The 19,168-nt window shown below is 38.5% G+C and overlaps 1 protein-coding gene across 1 annotated transcript in view; it reads left to right on the top strand.

The window, feature by feature from the left end:
- The window catches only part of LOC140169659 (uncharacterized), a 46,593-nt gene extending 35,920 nt beyond the window's left edge, over positions 1 to 10,673 (top strand). Inside the window, exon 4 of the mRNA XM_072192945.1 lies at positions 8,894 to 10,673. Coding sequence (XP_072049046.1) covers positions 8,894 to 9,835 — 942 coding nt within the window. The 3' untranslated portion in view covers positions 9,836 to 10,673. The remainder of the gene's footprint in view (positions 1 to 8,893) is intronic.
- Positions 10,674 to 19,168: the final 8,495 nt, after the last annotated feature.

Here is a 19,168-nt window from a genome sequence, read left to right as displayed (position 1 = left end):
GATGATGTCGTCGAGGTATACCAAACACTGCTTCAGGTTAAGATCACCCATGCATCTCTCCATGAGCCGCTGGAATGTGGCGGGAGCGTTGGTTAAACCAAATGGCATCCGATTACACTCGAAGAAGCCCAATGGCGTTGTGAAAGCAGTTTTCGGTTTATCCTCTTCGTCCATTTCAATCTGCCAATAGCCACTCTTAAGATCCAGAGAACTGAACCACTTGGCACCGTAGAGGGCATCTATTGTGTCGTCAATACGGGGTAAAGGAAAGTTGTCCTTGATGGTCTTCTTGTTCAAGGTTCGGAAGTCAATGCAGAGGCGAAGAGTGTTGTCTTTCTTTCTGACTAAGACGATTGGTTGTGCAAATGGACTGTGCGATTCCCTGATGGCACCAGCATCTAACATTTCCTTGAGCAGACACCTGACTTCGTCATACTGCGATGGCGGGATCCGTCGGTGACGCTGTTTGAATGGCGTGTCATCAGTAAGGCGGATTTGGTGGCGCACAGCCGTCACATGTCCAAGGTCATGTTCGGATTGCGAGAAAACATCTTCAAACTTGTGTAGAAGTTCTCGAACTTGTTGTCGTTGATCATTTGTCAAATTGGCGTCTTCCAGACCGATGGCTCGACTGCCATACTTTTCTTTGGCTGTGGTAGGAGGAGCGTTAGCATCGTCTGGAAGTTTTGTTGTCATATTTTGGAGTTGAACTGTAGTGGCTGCAGACTGCGTATGAAGTCTATCAGGTGGCCCTACCCAATCTGCAGGCTGAAGACTGCAAAGCACAGACTTCGGATGGATGGTGAGTTGTCTTCTGGATGAGTTGGTTATCTGAACTGGTATATATTGTAGAGGCTCCTTAATAGTCACTGCACTTGGCATGATGGTCAGACTGCTGGAGATACCGGCACGTTGACTCGGTTCAGTGACTGCATCGTAGACACCAATCCCCGGGGTTGACCTCACCATTCCCCACACAACAGTAGTCTGCTGAGCTTCTATAGTCATTGGCTTTTTGTTCATACTCCGAACTTGATTTGGTTGGTCACGCTGTAAGAATCTGCCTCTCTTGACAAGTTGCTGAAAAGCTAAGTTCCAGGCCGTTGAGGACGTTTGTTTTGAGCCAACTTGTTTGTGACATGGTCTGATGAGATTAGTACCAATCACAACTGGAACTTTCTGGTTGTATCTGGTGTCTTCCACCACCAGAACCAAAACACTGAGGGCGACAGGTGGTTGATGTGGAATTACTTTTGCAGCAATCGAGGCTTCAATGTATCCAATATAGGGAACTTTCTGTCCTCCAGCGCCTTCAACTTCTAACAAATCATCTACAGGATATATTGGTAGATCAGACAGCTGGCTCTTCAGAAAAGACTGGCTGATGGTGGTCACCTGAGATCCAGTGTCGATTAGTGCAAGACAGGAAGTCCCCTCAATTTCAATTTCATCTTCATTCGCTGCTCCCACAAGTCTGTCTAAGATAGAGGCTTTGCTATATTTGGTTGATGGTCCTACTGCTCGCCTCCTGGCAGAGGAACTTGTCCGTTTAAATCAGCTTGCTGTGAAAAACTGCGTCCCTGATAAGCAGAATGTCGTTGAGGTGGTGGCTGGTTCATTTGTGATTTAGGTGCTGGCTGGTTATCACCATATGGAGCGGAATGGTGTGAACTGGTATTTCTGTATCCACCACGATAGCTACCTCTGGAGTTGTAACCATTATACCCATTGTTGCCATGGTAACGAGATCGATACTGGGAGTTCTGGTTCCTTTGCCATGTTTGCGGTTGGTACTTGCCGTGCCAGTGCCCTTTATCATTGTGATGAGAGTTTTGGTTATGAGAGTTGTACTGATGAGAGTTTTGCTGATGAGAGTTTTGCTGATGAGAGTTTTGCTGATGAGAGTTTTGCTGATGAGAGTTTTGCTGAGGAGAGTTTTGCTGATGAGAGTTTTGCTGATGAGAGTTGTGGTGATAAGAGTTCGAAGCCGGGGGGTGTGATTGATTCTGCATCTTCTGCGGTGGCTTTGGTTGTGGCTGTTGCTCATCACATGTGTTGGCGCACACCATAGCAGGGTGCCCTGGCTGCCAGCATAATGCACACGCTAGGATGTATCCAGGTGGCGGTTCATAAATGGACACCGACTTCTTTGGCTGGTCGACCTGAAGCTGTGCCATGCTTTCTACCAACTGGGCTTGGCTTTGTTTTGGTATCTTCTTGAGTCTCTCCTCCTCTTTGGACACCGCCTTCATCAAATCGGCTGCTGGGCATGCGCTATCATACTTGTAGTGAAGCGTCGCTCTCAACTGTGCGTTGTGTAGGCCCTCGTAGAAAACTCGTCTTAAGCTTGATGAGAGTTGTGGTGCCAAGGTTTGAATCCACAGTGCAGATTTCCTTCAGTAGGGTCAGAAGTCGCATGTAGTATTCCTTAGCTGATTCGGACTTCACTTGTTTGTTTGAGTAAAATTGGGATAATAAGGTGTCCCTGTCAGCTGTGTCATCAAAGAGTTCATCCAGGCGGTAAATAATATCATGTACATTGCGACAGTCTTCCACATGCAGTTGAGGAGTGCCTCGTAGAGAGTTTCGGATGATAGCTACGGGATATGTGGGGTCATCCAGGATTAGTTGACGTACCATCCGCTTCCATTCTTGGTAGGTGACCTCTCCAGACTTGGGACGATCGCTGCCAGAAAAGTGGGGTGGCCTACAGGGTACTGGAGGGCGCTGCACTATCATAGGTTGACTTGAGAGTGACCCAAATGGTGAGCGGTCTGATAATCTTGCTGATGAAGACATGTCTGGTCGCCGAGGGGTATCAGGAGTTGACGTCGGCTGGCATGTAGGCCTATCTGGAATTTGTGGTCTTTGGCGAGGTCTAACTGACTCGGGGTGCTCAGGACTCAAAGTCGGCATGAGTGGTGTGGTGTCGTAGCTACCAGGTGGTGGAGGCTGTTGGGAGTAGTGTGCCATGTTGACCAGCAAATGAAGGATTAGGAAAGTAGAATTGAACAGAGCCAAAGATAAAGCTGCAGGTATGCCAGAACAATTTGAAACCAAAATTTGGAAACAACTGGATTAAGTATAATTTGTTAAAGTAATTAAAAATAAAATGAAAAATCAAGTAAATGTGCAATGTGCTCAATATGCGCATCCAATTAAGCAAAATTAGGGTCAAATAAATATGCTAGTTTAAACTTTCACTTAGTATGGTAAATATACCTTATAAAATAATTATAATTAGAGAGGGCGATTTCTTTAATTAAACCTTATAAACTTAAACTACACATTTCAAATGCAATTATGAAAGAGTTTTTCAAAAGAGTTCAAAATGCTAATGGTGTCGCATCCATTGAGAAGTTGCAAGTCGTCAAGTTCAGAATTCTCCCAAGTTCATGCACGGATTCAAATGCAGAAAGTTAGCGAAGCTTCATCCAAATAACAAGTTTGCATGCAAAATTCAGATGTAAAAGCGTTGCAAAGTAAGAGAAATATGCCCATGCAGTTGTGAAAGTTTAGGTAAAAAGTGCGAAATTGCGAGTGCAGCAAAAATATGTCTGGCTGTTAAGCAAAAGTGTTGATTCTCTTGTGAAGCTAATTGGCAAGTCTAAAAGCATTATGTAGTGTACAGCAGAAGGTGACACCTTAAAATGCAGATATGAGCATGTAAATAACTAGTAGAAATGTTATCAGCTCGACGATGAGTTGCAGTGCTATCAATGCAATTATTATCAGCGTGCATGCATGAAAATTATGCGGCAAATGTTAAAATGCAGTTACATGTATGGATCACACAAAACAGAAAAGTAGTAGCAGCTTTCCAAGTTCACCAATGAGTTGCAATGTTTTCAATATAAGCAGCGTGCATGCAGTGTGCAACAAAATGTAAACATTTAAACAATAAAGTCATTTCTATGCTCCGGATAGAGTGGGTGCCCAGGCAAAATTTGGAAATCTATACAACAAGGCCTATAATATTATCAAATTAAGAGAAGTATAAATAACTTCAATTTGTAATCAAAAAAAAAAAAATAAATCAAATGCTTTGCACCTTAAATAGGCAAATACAAAATATAGATATGGAAATAGATATTTCTTAAAGTAAAACATACAAATATATCATGTGCAAAGCCCCACGTTGGGCGCCAATGTAACGGTGAAGATTTTTAGGGTGATTTTCTTTTTTGTTCAACTTTGGATCCAGGGGCTTACTCGGGCGATAATAAATGTCCAATACCGTTACACAAAATAAATAGACACGATGGAAGACTTGTAGATATACGCTGTTGTTATGCTCCGGCTTTAATATAATAATATCTGATGATTCGTAGAAACAATGAAGATAGATGCAATATTATAAATATATTTAATGAATATGATGACGATTGAATTGATGTTGACAAGTTGGATGCCTGGATGGAAGATTTGATGTTGATCAGTTGCAGGCTAGGATGGAAGTGAAGTGAAAATTAACTAAGACAAGTTCATATGGGAAAAACACTTGAAAACCAACTTAAGTACCATCTCTGCCACAGCATAAATAATATCCCTAGCTAAGCATTTACTGTGACAAATCTTAACAATACATAACATGTTAAAGAGATAAAACTTTCTCATGCATAATGCATAAGTACATCACCTACCATCTTAAGCCAAAAGATAAGTTAATTGGATAAGAGGCAATAAATACCATAGCACTTAACTTACTAGGATAACAATACACACTCATATAAAAGGAATCACTTGCTAAAGTGCTCTTAAAACCTCTATGAATGGAAGACAATAAACAATGAAGACATAAACATTTGAAGCACTCATAAACTTGAGAATCAAAGGATGCAGCGTGTTCATGATCACTGAGGTAAATGACCTTTTCAAATTAAAGATAAACCATGATCTATTAAAAACAATTTCAAAGACAATGTTGATTATGATGGAAAATAAATTAACTTGATGATGATTATGATCGATTAATTACACAACAGGTAGAAATATAATTTGATATGAAACCAAAAACCTACATTAATTAATAATAACACAATCAAAATAAACAAAATAATAAACATGGTAAATAATGATAAACCTTAAGTCCTAACATTTCAAACCCTACCCTTATTATTAAGACCAACCATTCTGGTGCCGGTTACATATGCAAATGAAAATACAATTGCATAGCATTTTACCAAAATTGAGTAGTAAACTGCTATGCGATACCAACTAAATTATGCCCTGTTCCTGTATATTCCCCGATCTCCCGTATAAATTTGGCGACATTTAGATCCAAACTGACGGAGCCTTTCGATGCACACCCCCACACACATACAACATTAGCCTATTTATAGTAAGATGACTGTTTATGACATTAATCAAACAATTATGCAGATCTTATGTTGCATTTTGATGTGGCAGTGATGTCCATCACTGTTGGCAGGGCACCCTTTTTAAAGGGTGCCACTTTGAAATTTGAAAAATCATTAAAAGGGTGGGGGTTTAAACTTTGTTGGTAAAAAGGGTGGATTGATATAAAGGGTGGGAGTAAATTAAAAAGTGTAGGGGTTGTTTCAACTTCCAATATATTTTTATTGAATTATAAAATCATCCTATTTCCCAAGGATCATTGTCAAACCATATACGAAGATAAAATTCCATTTGATGCATGTTTACATGTTTCCAGTGCAAATCCACTATGCTGACATATTATAAATTTAACCATAGTCGCAAGTGCCGCACATGGTTAGAACTCTCTTTGCTTCTTATACACCCGTTATGTTATAAAGTTACAGGGACTTAAAAAGCGGCATGACATATGCTACAGCTTTTTGAGGGACTTCTGTATACAAATGGCGGATAAAGCATTAAGTGGCGGGGTCCTGACTTTGTACATAAAAAGGGTGCCTTGGTTTTAAGGGTGCCACAAAAATAAAAGGGGTGGGGGTCTGACCCCTCTGCCAACAGTGTCCATATATAATCACTGGAAACTGATGAGTACCAATTATTTTGATACAGCCTGTACACTTGATCTGTGAACTTTTGTCTTTTTTAAAGACAACTCTTGTTTCAATTAATTGCATGATGGAGGGATGAAAATTGCCGTCTTCATCTTCATCAGCGACCTGTCTTATTCAAGTTGTACATGTAGTAAATCACCTAATTTATAGCATTGAAAACAATGTTGTTTTTTTTAATTTGCAAAACAAACAAAGGCAAATGAACTTTTCTTGCTTCTTAAATGCTTGGTTTGAAGTTTCCTGTACATGGCATAATTTAGTGTTGGCCATTTGTATAGCAAAAACAAACATTGATGAAAATTTGTATAGCTGTTGTATTCTTTTGTATGCAAATGAAAATACAATTGCATAGCATTTTACTAAAATTGAGTAGTAAACTGCTATGCGATACCAACTAAATTATGCCCTGTTCCTGTATATTCCCCGATCTCCCGTATAAATTTGGCGACATTTAGTTCCAAACTGACAGAGCCTTTCGATGCACAACCCCACACACATACAACATTAGCCTATTTATAGTAAGATGACTGTTTATGACATTAATCAAACAATTATGCAGATCTTATGTTGCATTTTGATGTGGCAGTGATGTCCATATATAATCACTGGAAACTGATGGGTACCAATCATTTTGATAGAGCCGGTACACTTGATCTGTGAACTTTTGTCTTTTTTAAAGACAACTCTTGTTTCAATTAATTGCATGATGGAGGGATGAAAATTGCCGTCTTCATCTTCATCAGCGACCTGTCTTATTCAAGTTGTACATGTAGTAAATCACCTAATTTATAGCATTGAAAACAATGTTTTTTTTTTAATTTGCAAAACAAACAAAGGCAAATGAACTTTTCTTGCTTCTTAAATGCTTGGTTTGAAGTTTCCTGTACATGGCATAATTTAGTGTTGGCCATTTGTATAGCAAAAACAAACATTGATGAAAATTTGTATAGCTGTTGTATTCTTTTGTATGCAAATGAAAATACAATTGCATAGCATTTTACCAAAATTGAGTAGTAAACTGCTATGCGATACCAACTAAATTATGCCCTGTTCCTGTATATTCCCCGATCTCCCGTATAAATTTGGCGACATTTAGATCCAAACTGACGGAGCCTTTCGATGCACAACCCCACACACATACAACATTAGCCTATTTATAGTAAGATGACTGTTTATGACATTAATCAAACAATTATGCAGATCTTATGTTGCATTTTGATGTGGCAGTGATGTCCATCACTGTTGGCAGGGCACCCTTTTTAAAGGGTGCCACTTTGAAATTTGAAAAATCATTAAAAGGGTGGGGGTTTAAACTTTGTTGGTAAAAAGGGTGGATTGATATAAAGGGTGGGAGTAAATTAAAACGTGTAGGGGTTGTTTCAACTTCCAATATATTTTTATTGAATTATAAAATCATCCTATTTCCCAAGGATCATTGTCAAACCATATACGAAGATAAAATTCCATTTGATGCATGTTTACATGTTTCCAGTGCAAATCCACTATGCTGACATATTATAAATTTAACCATAGTCGCAAGTGCCGCACATGGTTAGAACTCTCTTTGCTTCTCATACACCCGTAATGTTATAAAGTTACAGGGACTTAAAAAGCGGCATGACATATGCTACAGCTTTTTGAGGGACTTCTGTATACAAATGGCGGATAAAGCATTAAGTGGCGGGGTCCTGACTTTGTACATAAAAAGGGTGCCTTGGTTTTAAGGGTGCCACAAAAATAAAAAGGGTGGGGGTCTGACCCCTCTGCCAACAGTGTCCATATATAATCACTGGAAACTGATGAGTACCAATTATTTTGATACAGCCTGTACACTTGATCTGTGAACTTTTGTCTTTTTAAAGACAACTCTTGTTTCAATTAATTGCATGATGGAGGGATGAAAATTGCCGTCTTCATCTTCATCAGCGACCTGTCTTATTCAAGTTGTACATGTAGTAAATCACCTAATTTATAGCATTGAAAACAATGTTGTTTTTTTTAATTTGCAAAACAAACAAAGGCAAATGAACTTTTCTTGCTTCTTAAATGCTTGGTTTGAAGTTTCCTGTACATGGCATAATTTAGTGTTGGCCATTTGTATAGCAAAAACAAACATTGATGAAAATTTGTATAGCTGTTGTATTCTTTTGTATGCAAATGAAAATACAATTGCATAGCATTTTACTAAAATTGAGTAGTAAACTGCTATGCGATACCAACTAAATTATGCCCTGTTCCTGTATATTCCCGATCTCCGTATAAATTTGGCGACATTTAGTTCCAAACTGACAGACCTTTCGATGCACACCCCACACACATACAACATTAGCCTATTTATAGTAAGATGACTGTTTATGACATTAATCAAACAATTATGCAGATCTTATGTTGCATTTTGATGTGGCAGTGATGTCCATATTATCACTGGAAACTGATGGGTACCAATCATTTTGATACAGCCGGTACACTTGATCTGTGAACTTTTGTCTATTTTAAAGACAACTCTTGTTTCAATTAATTGCATGATGGATGGACGAAAATTGCCGTCTTCATCTTCATCAGCGACCCAGTCTTATTCAGGTGGTACATGTAGTAAATCACCTAATTTATAGCATTGAAAACAATGGTTTTTTTAAATTTGCAAAACAAACAAAGGCAAATGAACTTTTCTTGCTTCTTAAATGCTTGGTTTGAAGTTTTGCTGTAATGTCCATCCCTCACGTTTGGATTTTCAGCAGCTTATGTAATTGGCCCGTATGTGCACATATATTTTGACTTAGAAATGTTATCCAGAATTTTGATCACACTCTTTATTGAACTCACTTATCAGTTTTTGATCAGGTTTAATATGACCCCCCTTTTTTTCTTCTCTCACTTCATTACAGACTGATGATAAAGCATTTCGTAAATGGGCTGTGGCAGTTCTGGATGGCTGCTTTGGGACTCCAGCTTCACAATTGGAAGCAGCTTTTACCTCTCTTTACCCAGCTGTCTTTGAGTCTGATTCGATCGAGTTAGTCCTTCCACCAGCTTCAACAAGCAGAAATGCTACAATATATAAGGGTGTGCCACATTGTTTGAACTATGGATATGATGAAAACCAACTGAAACGTAAAAAAAGTATAGGTGCACATGTGGAGACACCTGATGAGGATGAACCTGAACTAGTGATTTCATCTTCAACAGATGATGAGGAATATGAAGATGATAACGCAAGTAGGCGGAGACCTGATCAAGATATAGTAAATCGAGGTAGAATAGAAAAAAGAATTGTGCTATCAAAAGCCAAAACAGGCAGGCGACAACGCTCACGTTCCAGATCTCCTCTAAGTAGTAGTGATGATGAAGTTGACTTGAGAAGAAATGTTGTCAATATCCAAAATCCACAGCGTCCTTTCCAGGTACATCCTATGGACTATATTCTGGCCAATCCTGATGAATTTTACCTGAAAAGTGATAGTTATTTCGAGTTCTTTGAGCCACACAAACCTGACCTAGTATGTCGTGAAGATATAGAGAACAAAAAGGTCAGAGTCAAATTTGTATGTGAGATAGCTTCATGGCATGAAGAGGGAAGAAGGGATGTTTCATTAAAAAGACTGGTCAATGAATCCACAGAGCAATGTGTTCAGTCTGCCTTGGCAGCTTTGGCTCATGACCAAAAATACATATTGGGCATTGTTGTTGTTCCAGATGGGATGAAAGTGCTTCAAATAAAGAAAAGACGAAGATGGTACAAAATTTCAGAAACCCCCTTAGTTTTGTGGAGTGAAGAACGAAAGCTGTTTGCATTGCTCGAAATGATTAGAAAAGCATTGGTAAACTAATTGAAAAAGTGGCAATTATAAGGTAGGCCTATTTCTTTGAGATGACCCATATTTAAGGTGGGTATCATAAATTTCATTGTATTCTGAGAGATACAGGATTGCCACAAAGTGTACATGTACATACAACTGATCAATGTTCTGAAAGTACTGTAGGCCTACATGTATGCACTGAGCCAGGGGGGGGGGGTCTCACTTTGATTGGACGTGAATGTACAGCTCTATTCTCCGAACCCTAACCCATTTGTAGGGGGAATCTTTAGAAAAAAGGTCCATGTTTAGGGATTTTGTTCAAGATATAGGTCTACTCGTTATCAAACTTTTCGGGGCTGACAATGCATTGCAAGCTCCAGAAATTTCTGTAATTTTTATCATTATCATCATCAGGAGTTATGATGAAAAGGAGGTTTAATTTCCCTTTATATTCTTTATATTTTGAAGACATTTGAAAAAAAAATCTATTTCTCAATATTAGAAAAACTGACAAGAGGTATGTTTTGATATGATGTGTCACAAAAATTCATGTGTGAATGTACCGTCTCTGTGCTATATTTTTCTTGGCTGATAAAAGTTTTTGAAGCAGCGCCCGCAGGCGATGCTTCCCTATTTAATTTCACCGAAATGACTTGCATACGATTAGGTGATATGCCTCAACTTTCGTTGATACACCATTCAAAATACATTACGATAATCGAGCTCAAATGAGATCGAAAATTGTAGGTTAGGCGCATGCACATTCTGTATTTTTATGAGTTTGTTTTGTATGGCAGTACATGACTGAGAAAGAGAATAAATATAGTTTGTCTTTTTAACAGTCTGCAAGGGTTGGCCGGTTTGTAGTACTACAGGGTGTATCAAAATTAAGTACACAGTTTGAAAAATGCAGCTAGATTAAAAAGTACGAGGTCTGTGGTCAAAATTCTCTAGTTGATAACTTAATCAACATCTTGTCCTCCTATAGCTGAAAAATCACTAGCGTGTGACCGATAATAAGGATTTGGTGGCTACTTTTGTGAACCGATTACAAAAAGATGTTGCGCGAAGTCAATTAAAACTAGAGCCGCTGTGGCTCTCGAGCCACATATATCGTAGGTTTTTTCTGTGATGGCTGTTGTAACTCTGGATGGGGGCGGGGATGAGGTGGGGTTGGGGCTTGGTTGTTAGGATGTTGGTGGTTTATAGTTGTGCCTAATGCCCTACCAAAGGCTGATATCCTTCCCAAAACCTTTCCTATTGCACCACCAACTGCAAATTAGGTGTGTTTAGACGGTAGCCCACTTACAAGCAACTAAGCCGGCAATTAAATTATGCCAGGGAAGTGAGATTAGGCTGCAAGGGAGTGTGTGTCCACACGGGACTTACTTGTAAGCCAACATGGTCTATGAGCCAACTCAAAAGTAAGAGTGACCTTCACTGGTAAATTATGCCATGATTATGCACAATCAGAATAGAATTGGGTCATCAAGGTCATGCTTACATGCGAAGTTTACAAGCAAGTCTTGTTCACACTGGCCTTACATTGAATGTACTTCGCTACCGGGGCACTTCAATATGAAATGGATATAGGTGTAGGGCTGGCACTTTCGCAGTAAGGGCCATTCGGTGAGAGCAAAATGTAAACAATATGGGGTCATTGGGTGAGAACATGACTTTTGGAACCTTTGGGTGAGAGCCGAAACAGTGTCAAAAAAACCTCAAAAATCAAATTTTTAGTTCAAAAAGGCTTCAAATTTCTTTGTTTTGTCAAATAATAGGTAACAAAATCAGTGATGAATGAAAATTGCTGTTCAAATTGAAAAATAAGGGTCTTTGGGTGACAGATCAAATGGAAAAATAAGGGGCCTTCGGGTGACAGAACATGTGTTCGTAAAAAATATGGGGTTTTTTGGTAGATCGACGCTGAAAAAGTGGGTCTTAACAGCCCTACATGCGCGTGACCTCCAAAGTGGGAGTGCCCTCGGCTCGCTACATGTAAGATATCTTACATGTAAAATCGTCACTTGTAACTTGCATGTAGCTACATGCGAGTGCGTTTAGACGGGCACTACATGCAAGTTTACATTTGAATGTAGTTACAAGACTTTACAAGCGATCGTCTGAACAAGCATATAGATGGGCAGTCGAGTGCCACAATAGCCATGATGCACTTATGGTCCATGGCAAGCCCGATTCGACCTTTGTGGCATTAAACCCAGTTAACAGGAAATTAATCCAGTAAATCGATTCAATAAAGCAAATAAGCTCATGCATTCGATCACTAACGGCAACCAGCTTCGGTCGATTACCCCAGCTGCAGCGTGTGTAAACTCTAATTTGCATAGAGGCTGTACGTGAAATTATTGATTGGCTCCAAACAAAGGATTTGAACCGGTGCACGTAATCATGGCGCAGTGCAGTCCATTCAATCAAATGTTGTCATCAACCTATTTGATCGCAGTGCATTGTTATGTGTGTGAGACGAACTGTCGCGGTTGATTGCAATCAAACAAACGATGTCTTATGTATTACTTTGTTCCGTGATGAAAATCGTGATGTTTTATTTAATCACTCGAAAAATGTATTTCTTTTGTAGGCCTATTACTTTGTTTTGTGATGAAAATCGTGATGTTTTATTTCATCACGCTTTAAAACAAACGATTTCTTATGTATTACTTTGTTTCGTGATGAAAACCGTGATGTTTTATTTCATCATCACGCTCTAAAACAAACGATTTCTTGTGCATTATATTTGTTTTGTGATGAAAATCGTGATGTTTTATTTCATCACGCTCTAAACAATAATTATAGTTACATGCATTTCATGAAAAAAATCTTATTAAAACGGTAGGCCCTATGTTGTTTAGAAAAAATGTAGAAAGTGATGATGATGATGATGTCGATGATGATGATGATGATGATGATGATGATGAAGATGATGATGATGATGATGATGATGATGTCTCCAAAAGTGTCCCGGTTTTTTTTTCTTGCCCTAAATCGTGCGTATCTATTAATAAGGCACTTCAATAATCAATAATCAGTCCCGTGACGGCCTCCACTAACTAGCTACTAACTTGGGTTATGGGCCCTGATTTTCATGTTCACTGTCACTTACTCATCAGCGAAGTACGACCCTTTGTCAATTACCTACAGTACCAAATTTCGGCATACTATTTAAAAACTCATCATGATGATCGAACAGAGAGTACTTTAAATGTAGCTTGTACCGTTTTCGTGTGGCATTCTTCAGAAGTGAGCGGTCCGTTTACCAAAATTTTCGGTCAAATCTCCATTCAATTAACACGGGATTTGGCTAGCTATGCCTTGCCCTCACTCACTGTTTTACCAAAGTACGAATATTTCTGAACATCTAACCTAGCTGTAATTTTAGGTCATGTTAGAGAAATATATTTGCTAGAAGTTTTGAGAGTACTTTTAATATTGGCTGGTTATTTTTCACACATTGACGTTAACTAGGCAAATGCCTATCCTTTTAACGTGGCACGATTTGTAGAGGTCACAGCTCAATGGTGAGAGCACTGTGTATTGTGTATAGGAAAACGGACAGTAACTGCAGTATGCTTTGTTATTATATGGTTTACTTGGGGGCCAGAAACCAATCACTCCAGTGATGACCTATTATTAACTTGTTGCTTGTTTATAAATACCATTTTTTGGTGGCTATATGCCCAAACCTGAGATATTTTCCCCAATATTCAGAACTTATGACTCTTATGAGTTCGTTCTGTCAATAAGAACTAGCGATCTTGATTGTACTTATCATTTCCCCATTTCATTCTGATCAATAGGCCTACTGCTGAAAATTCTGATCAATTGACAATTTTAGAATGATTCCCTCAATTCATACTACATGTTCCATTGGCATTCATCAGTTCAAACTTGGTTCAGAAGCTTACCTTTTCCACCAACACAACTCAAAATACACATCACGAATAGCAAAAATTACAAACACAAATCACCCAACAAATCTGTCCAAATCCATCAAAATATTATCCAGTTCGGATGTGAAGACATATTAACATTGTTGCAATACCTCTTTATCTCAAACAAAGGTTAAGTTGTTACATCAACTTACATCATAAAACTGGTTTCAAAAAGACTTGACTGTTTGATACAATCAAGATAATTGCACTATGATCATTTTGTTCAGATATCTCCCCTTTTGCACTGAAACAATACCATAATATGTTTTGACAGAGAAAGTCACTGACCTGGTCAAGTTCATATTCATATTATACCACAGTCCCTATAATCTGTGGGTATGTACAGTGACACCATCTCCGTAAAGGCTATCGTTCACCAGCATAATACCAGCTCAAATTTGACCTCATCTTTTGGAATATGAGTTTTTGTACCTAGCACATTCAAAGGTCATTCAATTATTGTACAGAAATATTGGGCAAAAGAACTGGTGCGATGGGGATTGATGTTAGTGTTACTACTGAATATTAAACAGCTCTCCCAATGGTCACCCATTCTTACAGGGCCTTCTCCTCTAAGGTTTACTATCTCCCGGGTACTATCTATACCCTGATGAGGCAAGCAAATGGTTAGTGACATATTCCTCAAGTACTAGTAATATCTGTCTTTAAAGCTCTTAAACAAACGTTTTGTAATGAGTCAAAGGGGTAAGCCTACAGTACCACACGCTTACAACAACTGGGCACTTTACTCGAGGTATAAATACCCAGTTTACTCGAGTTAAATACCCCTCTCGCAATACAGCTAGTGTGAAAGTACCTTCGCATACTTACAACTGAACACCCCTTAGCTAGTGTGAACACCACTCCCTTCATTACAAAACAGCCACACCAATCCTGCCACTAATATAACAGCTCCTTTAAAACAAACCTCCCATATTACGCACAATTAAGAATAACACAAACAGCACCCACTCACCTTACAGCAGCTATCACACAAGTCATCTACAAAACTTTCTGAGTTCAAAGTAACTAAATTATTTGGTTTCAACTTCCTACAACCTTGAACTTGGTTCAAGTCCATTCAATCAATATCACATTACTTACTGCACTTACAACTCCTAAAATCCCTACTGGTATTTCACTTCTATGTAAACACCTTTCACTACTCCCTAGGGATCATTGTGCATTCACAACCTTATCAATCCATATGTTAATACTCTCTCCATTAATCTCCATCAACTGAAAACAAACAATTTGGCCAAGTTCAACTAAACAAACTTACCAATTCCCACTGCAAATACCAATTAATATTAACCCTTGAAACTCCACAAAAACCAGTCCAAACATTCATTAACACCACATTCATTAAATCATCAACTCCTCCCAAAACACATTTTTCTACCCTGTCACGTTCCACTACACAAATCGCAATTGAAAAAACAATTCAATATCCATTAATTACTACACCACAATTTATCGAAACCTAATACCATGTACCCAAGCACTCACACTATTTCACTGAAAATGAAGTAAGCTCGTGGCCACGTACAAATTCAAGTATCGTAGGAGGATAGCCTCCCTACGATAAATCAAAACAACATACAAATCACAAAAAAGTCTCACCACTTTCTTTACTGTTTACAGTTATTGACAGTTTTAGGCTTAGTCTTCCACATGCCCACAATTCTTCTGTATGCAGATTTCAGCTCTTCTCAACATGGCGTTCACACCACGTCTAATTTGAGGTCTGTCCTGCCTGAGAATGTCAACTTGTGCAATTAGGCGTCTCTGAAGTTTCTCAAGGTCTGCAGGAGGACTGGTGAAAACATTATTGCAAACTCTGATTCATCGCCAATGATGAAATCTTCCAGGAAACGTAGAGGACGGGCAAGAAGCCACTGACAGAACACAGTGCAACGTTGGTGATCTGCTTGCTGAAGTTGATGTCTCCTTATCGTCTGATAGGGATGATATCGCAAGTCATAAACGAGTTATTCTGTTAAAGGTTGCAGATGGTATTCCAAGTCCATTTTGATGGCAGCTAATTTGACCTCCTGCTTGCACTGCCTGCAGAGTGTTACAGACTCCTAGGATATTAGCAGCAGATCTTCCAGTTCGGGGGCGACCACAATGTTCTCTGTTCAGATTACGACTCGTTCCAGTTATCTGATACTTCCAAACATTTTTGTAAATAGCGCCACGTGAAGGGGGACCTGCATTTGGGTACTGCTGACAGATTCTCCGAAGTACTTCTGCTAGACTTCTGCTGGGTGCAATGGTACACTGCAACAAGGAAGGCCCTTTGCTCTGGCGTGCACTGTGGAGTATCCATTTTAATGTTGCTATTCTCCTTGTCAAGTAAAACCTAGCATGTGTAAGGAGATAGTTGCCCAGATTTTAAAAAAGTCACGTGTTATGTAACTCACACATGCACAGGATTGGAACCCTAACAATGAGAACAAATGATCGGTAGACCTGTATGTTTCTCTTGGCTGCACAACAATAACAAGCACCGGGCATTTAAACCCAATTGACTTCGCGCAACTGCCTTTTGTACTCGGCTCACAAAAGTAGCCACCAAATGCTTATTATTGGTCACACGACAGTGATTTTTCAGCCTTGGGAGGACAAGATGTTGATTAAGTTATCCCCGAGAGAATTTTGACCAAAGATCTCATACTTTTTAATTTAGCGGCATTTTTCAAACTGTATACTTAATTTTGATACACCCTGTACAAACCTTTTGTATTAACAGTCTAAGTGGAGGTTAACTAGGCGTGTAAGGTGAGACCACCAGATTTTGAAGGGGTTATATACTAGTTATATTATTCAGTCGTGAATTCAAAGAGTTTGCACTATACTCCGATTAAAAACAAAACGACACGCCATTTTATAAAGTGACTGTAGTGCCCTTAGTGAAACTTAGTGAAACTTGACAGGGCCTTACCAATTATAATGGTGTCTTATTTTGTATGTAATTTAGGAACACTCTTGATTTGCCAGATTACAATTTTATATTTCCCTAAATACTTACGCAGATCTTCCGAGTGACGTAATGGGCATAGTGACATTCGTTTATGGTGAAAGCTTCAGGAAATGGTACACGGGTATATGCAGGGGTTATTCTGTGAATTCAAAGAGTTTGCACTATTAATAACGAAACAACACGCCATTTTACAAAGTGACTTGTGTACTTTAGTGAAACTTGAAAAAGCTTCATCAACTATAGCGTGTCTTTTGTGTGTATAAATTTAGGAGCAAACTCTGATTTGCCTGATTACAAGTTTATGTTCCTAAAAATATAATGGAATATATGTCTTTAAAAGTTTGGGCAGATTTTCCTAGTTACATAATGGACACAGTAACACTTGTTTGTGGTATAGGGGTTCAGGAAATGGTAGGGGGTATATCAATTACGTGATTGGTGTATCATAGTTGAACTTGGTCAGATCTTCCGAGTTACGTAATGACCACAGTAACATTCGTTTATGGTACAGGGGTTCAGGAAATGGTAAAGGGTGTATCAATTACGTGATTGGTGTAAGTATGCAAATATACTAACGTTCACTACGCCGGCGAAGAGCAACCCTCTACATTCACAGCATCATAGAAATTATTCACATTTTCTAGACATATTGCATTTAAACATGCTTTACATGAACTTTATAAACATCATTCCGCCAAATTTCATTAATGTAACTCAATGCTTGTAACTTTAGCTTAGTTTAACTTTATGTATTATATGTGTTCTTTGTATTCATCACAAATGTACTTCTCCCCATTTAAACTTTAAATACGTTTATAATGTCACATTTACCAGTACAAACTGTACAACTCATCTGCCAAACCAGATTTCATGTAATCTTTCAACACAGCCTTATTTTTGCCAGTAACTAATATTTTTATATGTACATCTGAACGTTATATTTTTCCACCAAATAAAATGATACGAAGTACAATTTATGTGTTCAAGTGCTTGGCAAAGTGTTCTTACAGTATATAGCTGAACTTATTTGCTTCCACTTCAAACAGTGTTTATAAAATACAAACCTATTTAATACCCAAAAATTCGTATAAAACATACACTGTAAATCCAAGTGTTTAGGGTTTTTGTAACACTTTTTAACAATGCAAGGTGTTTATTTATCCATTTCGCACTAAGTGTATAGGACACCTAAACACCAAAGCAAACACAAAGTTAACACATAAACACAAAGAATAAACATGACAGTATTTAGATTCCAAACATTCAACGTGTTGAGTTCCAAAATTGTTTAAAAAGTAAACACACCAAATGTTTACAAAGTAAACACATGTGCATTTACTTTCCAAACAATTATGAAATAAAACAGTAGAACATCTAAATACTCGTAAGTGTTTACGCTTTGTATTTTATGTGTTAACTTTTGTGTTTAGGTGTCATAACTTTACTGTGTAAATGCCAAAATTGTTACAGACACCCTAAACACTTGGACTTACAGTGTACATTATTAAACCCAATCTAACAAACTTAACATTCATGCCAACACCTCATTAAGTAACTCTCTCCACCACACCGCCCCAAATAAAATCATCAGTTTCCAGCATTTCAAAGATTTCCTTTGACGCTGCTTAACCCTTTTTTTTATTTTTTATTTGAAGTTATTTCGATTTATACCGGAAGTGACCCCTTAATGACCTTTGACCCCCAAATCTGTGTACACCCCATAACAATGCATGTGTGCAAGTGGCGTCACTGTCCTACGTAATCTGTGGAAGAATATGCATTTTAAAGGTATTTCGTTTTATACCGGAAGTGACCACTTAATGAGATTTGACCCCAAATAAAAAAATACCACATATACATTGGGTGACTGCAGATCATCTGTGAACATAACGTTACTGTCCCATGTTTTACTTAGCTTATAGAAATGTTTGAAGGTATTTCGTTTTATACCGGAAGTGACCCCTTAATGACCTTTGACCCCAAATCTGTGTACACCCTATAGACACTGGGTAATAACAATGCATGTGTACAAGTGGCGTCTCTGTCCTACATAATTAGTGGAAGAAGATGCATTTTAAAGGCATTTCTTTTTATACCGGAAGTGACCCCTTAATGAGCTTTGACCCCCAAAAAATACCACATATACATTTGGTGACTGCAGATCATATGTGAACATATCGTTACTATCCCATGTTTTACTGAGCTAATAAACATTTTTGAATGTTTTTCGTTTTATACCGGAAGTGACCCCTTAATGACCTTTGACCCCAAATCTGTGTACACCTAATAGACACTGGGTAATAACAATGCACGTGTGCAAATCAGTGGCATCATTGTCCTACGTTATATGTGGGAGAAGATGCATTTTGAGCTGAAATTACGTTTTTGACCTCTATGACCCCTACGTGACCTTTGACCCCACGAGTT

The sequence above is a fragment of the Amphiura filiformis genome, chromosome 14 (assembly GCF_039555335.1).
Source record: "Amphiura filiformis chromosome 14, Afil_fr2py, whole genome shotgun sequence".
NCBI lineage: Eukaryota > Metazoa > Echinodermata > Ophiuroidea > Amphilepidida > Amphiuridae > Amphiura > Amphiura filiformis.
This window is presented reverse-complemented; position numbering and strand designations above follow the sequence as displayed.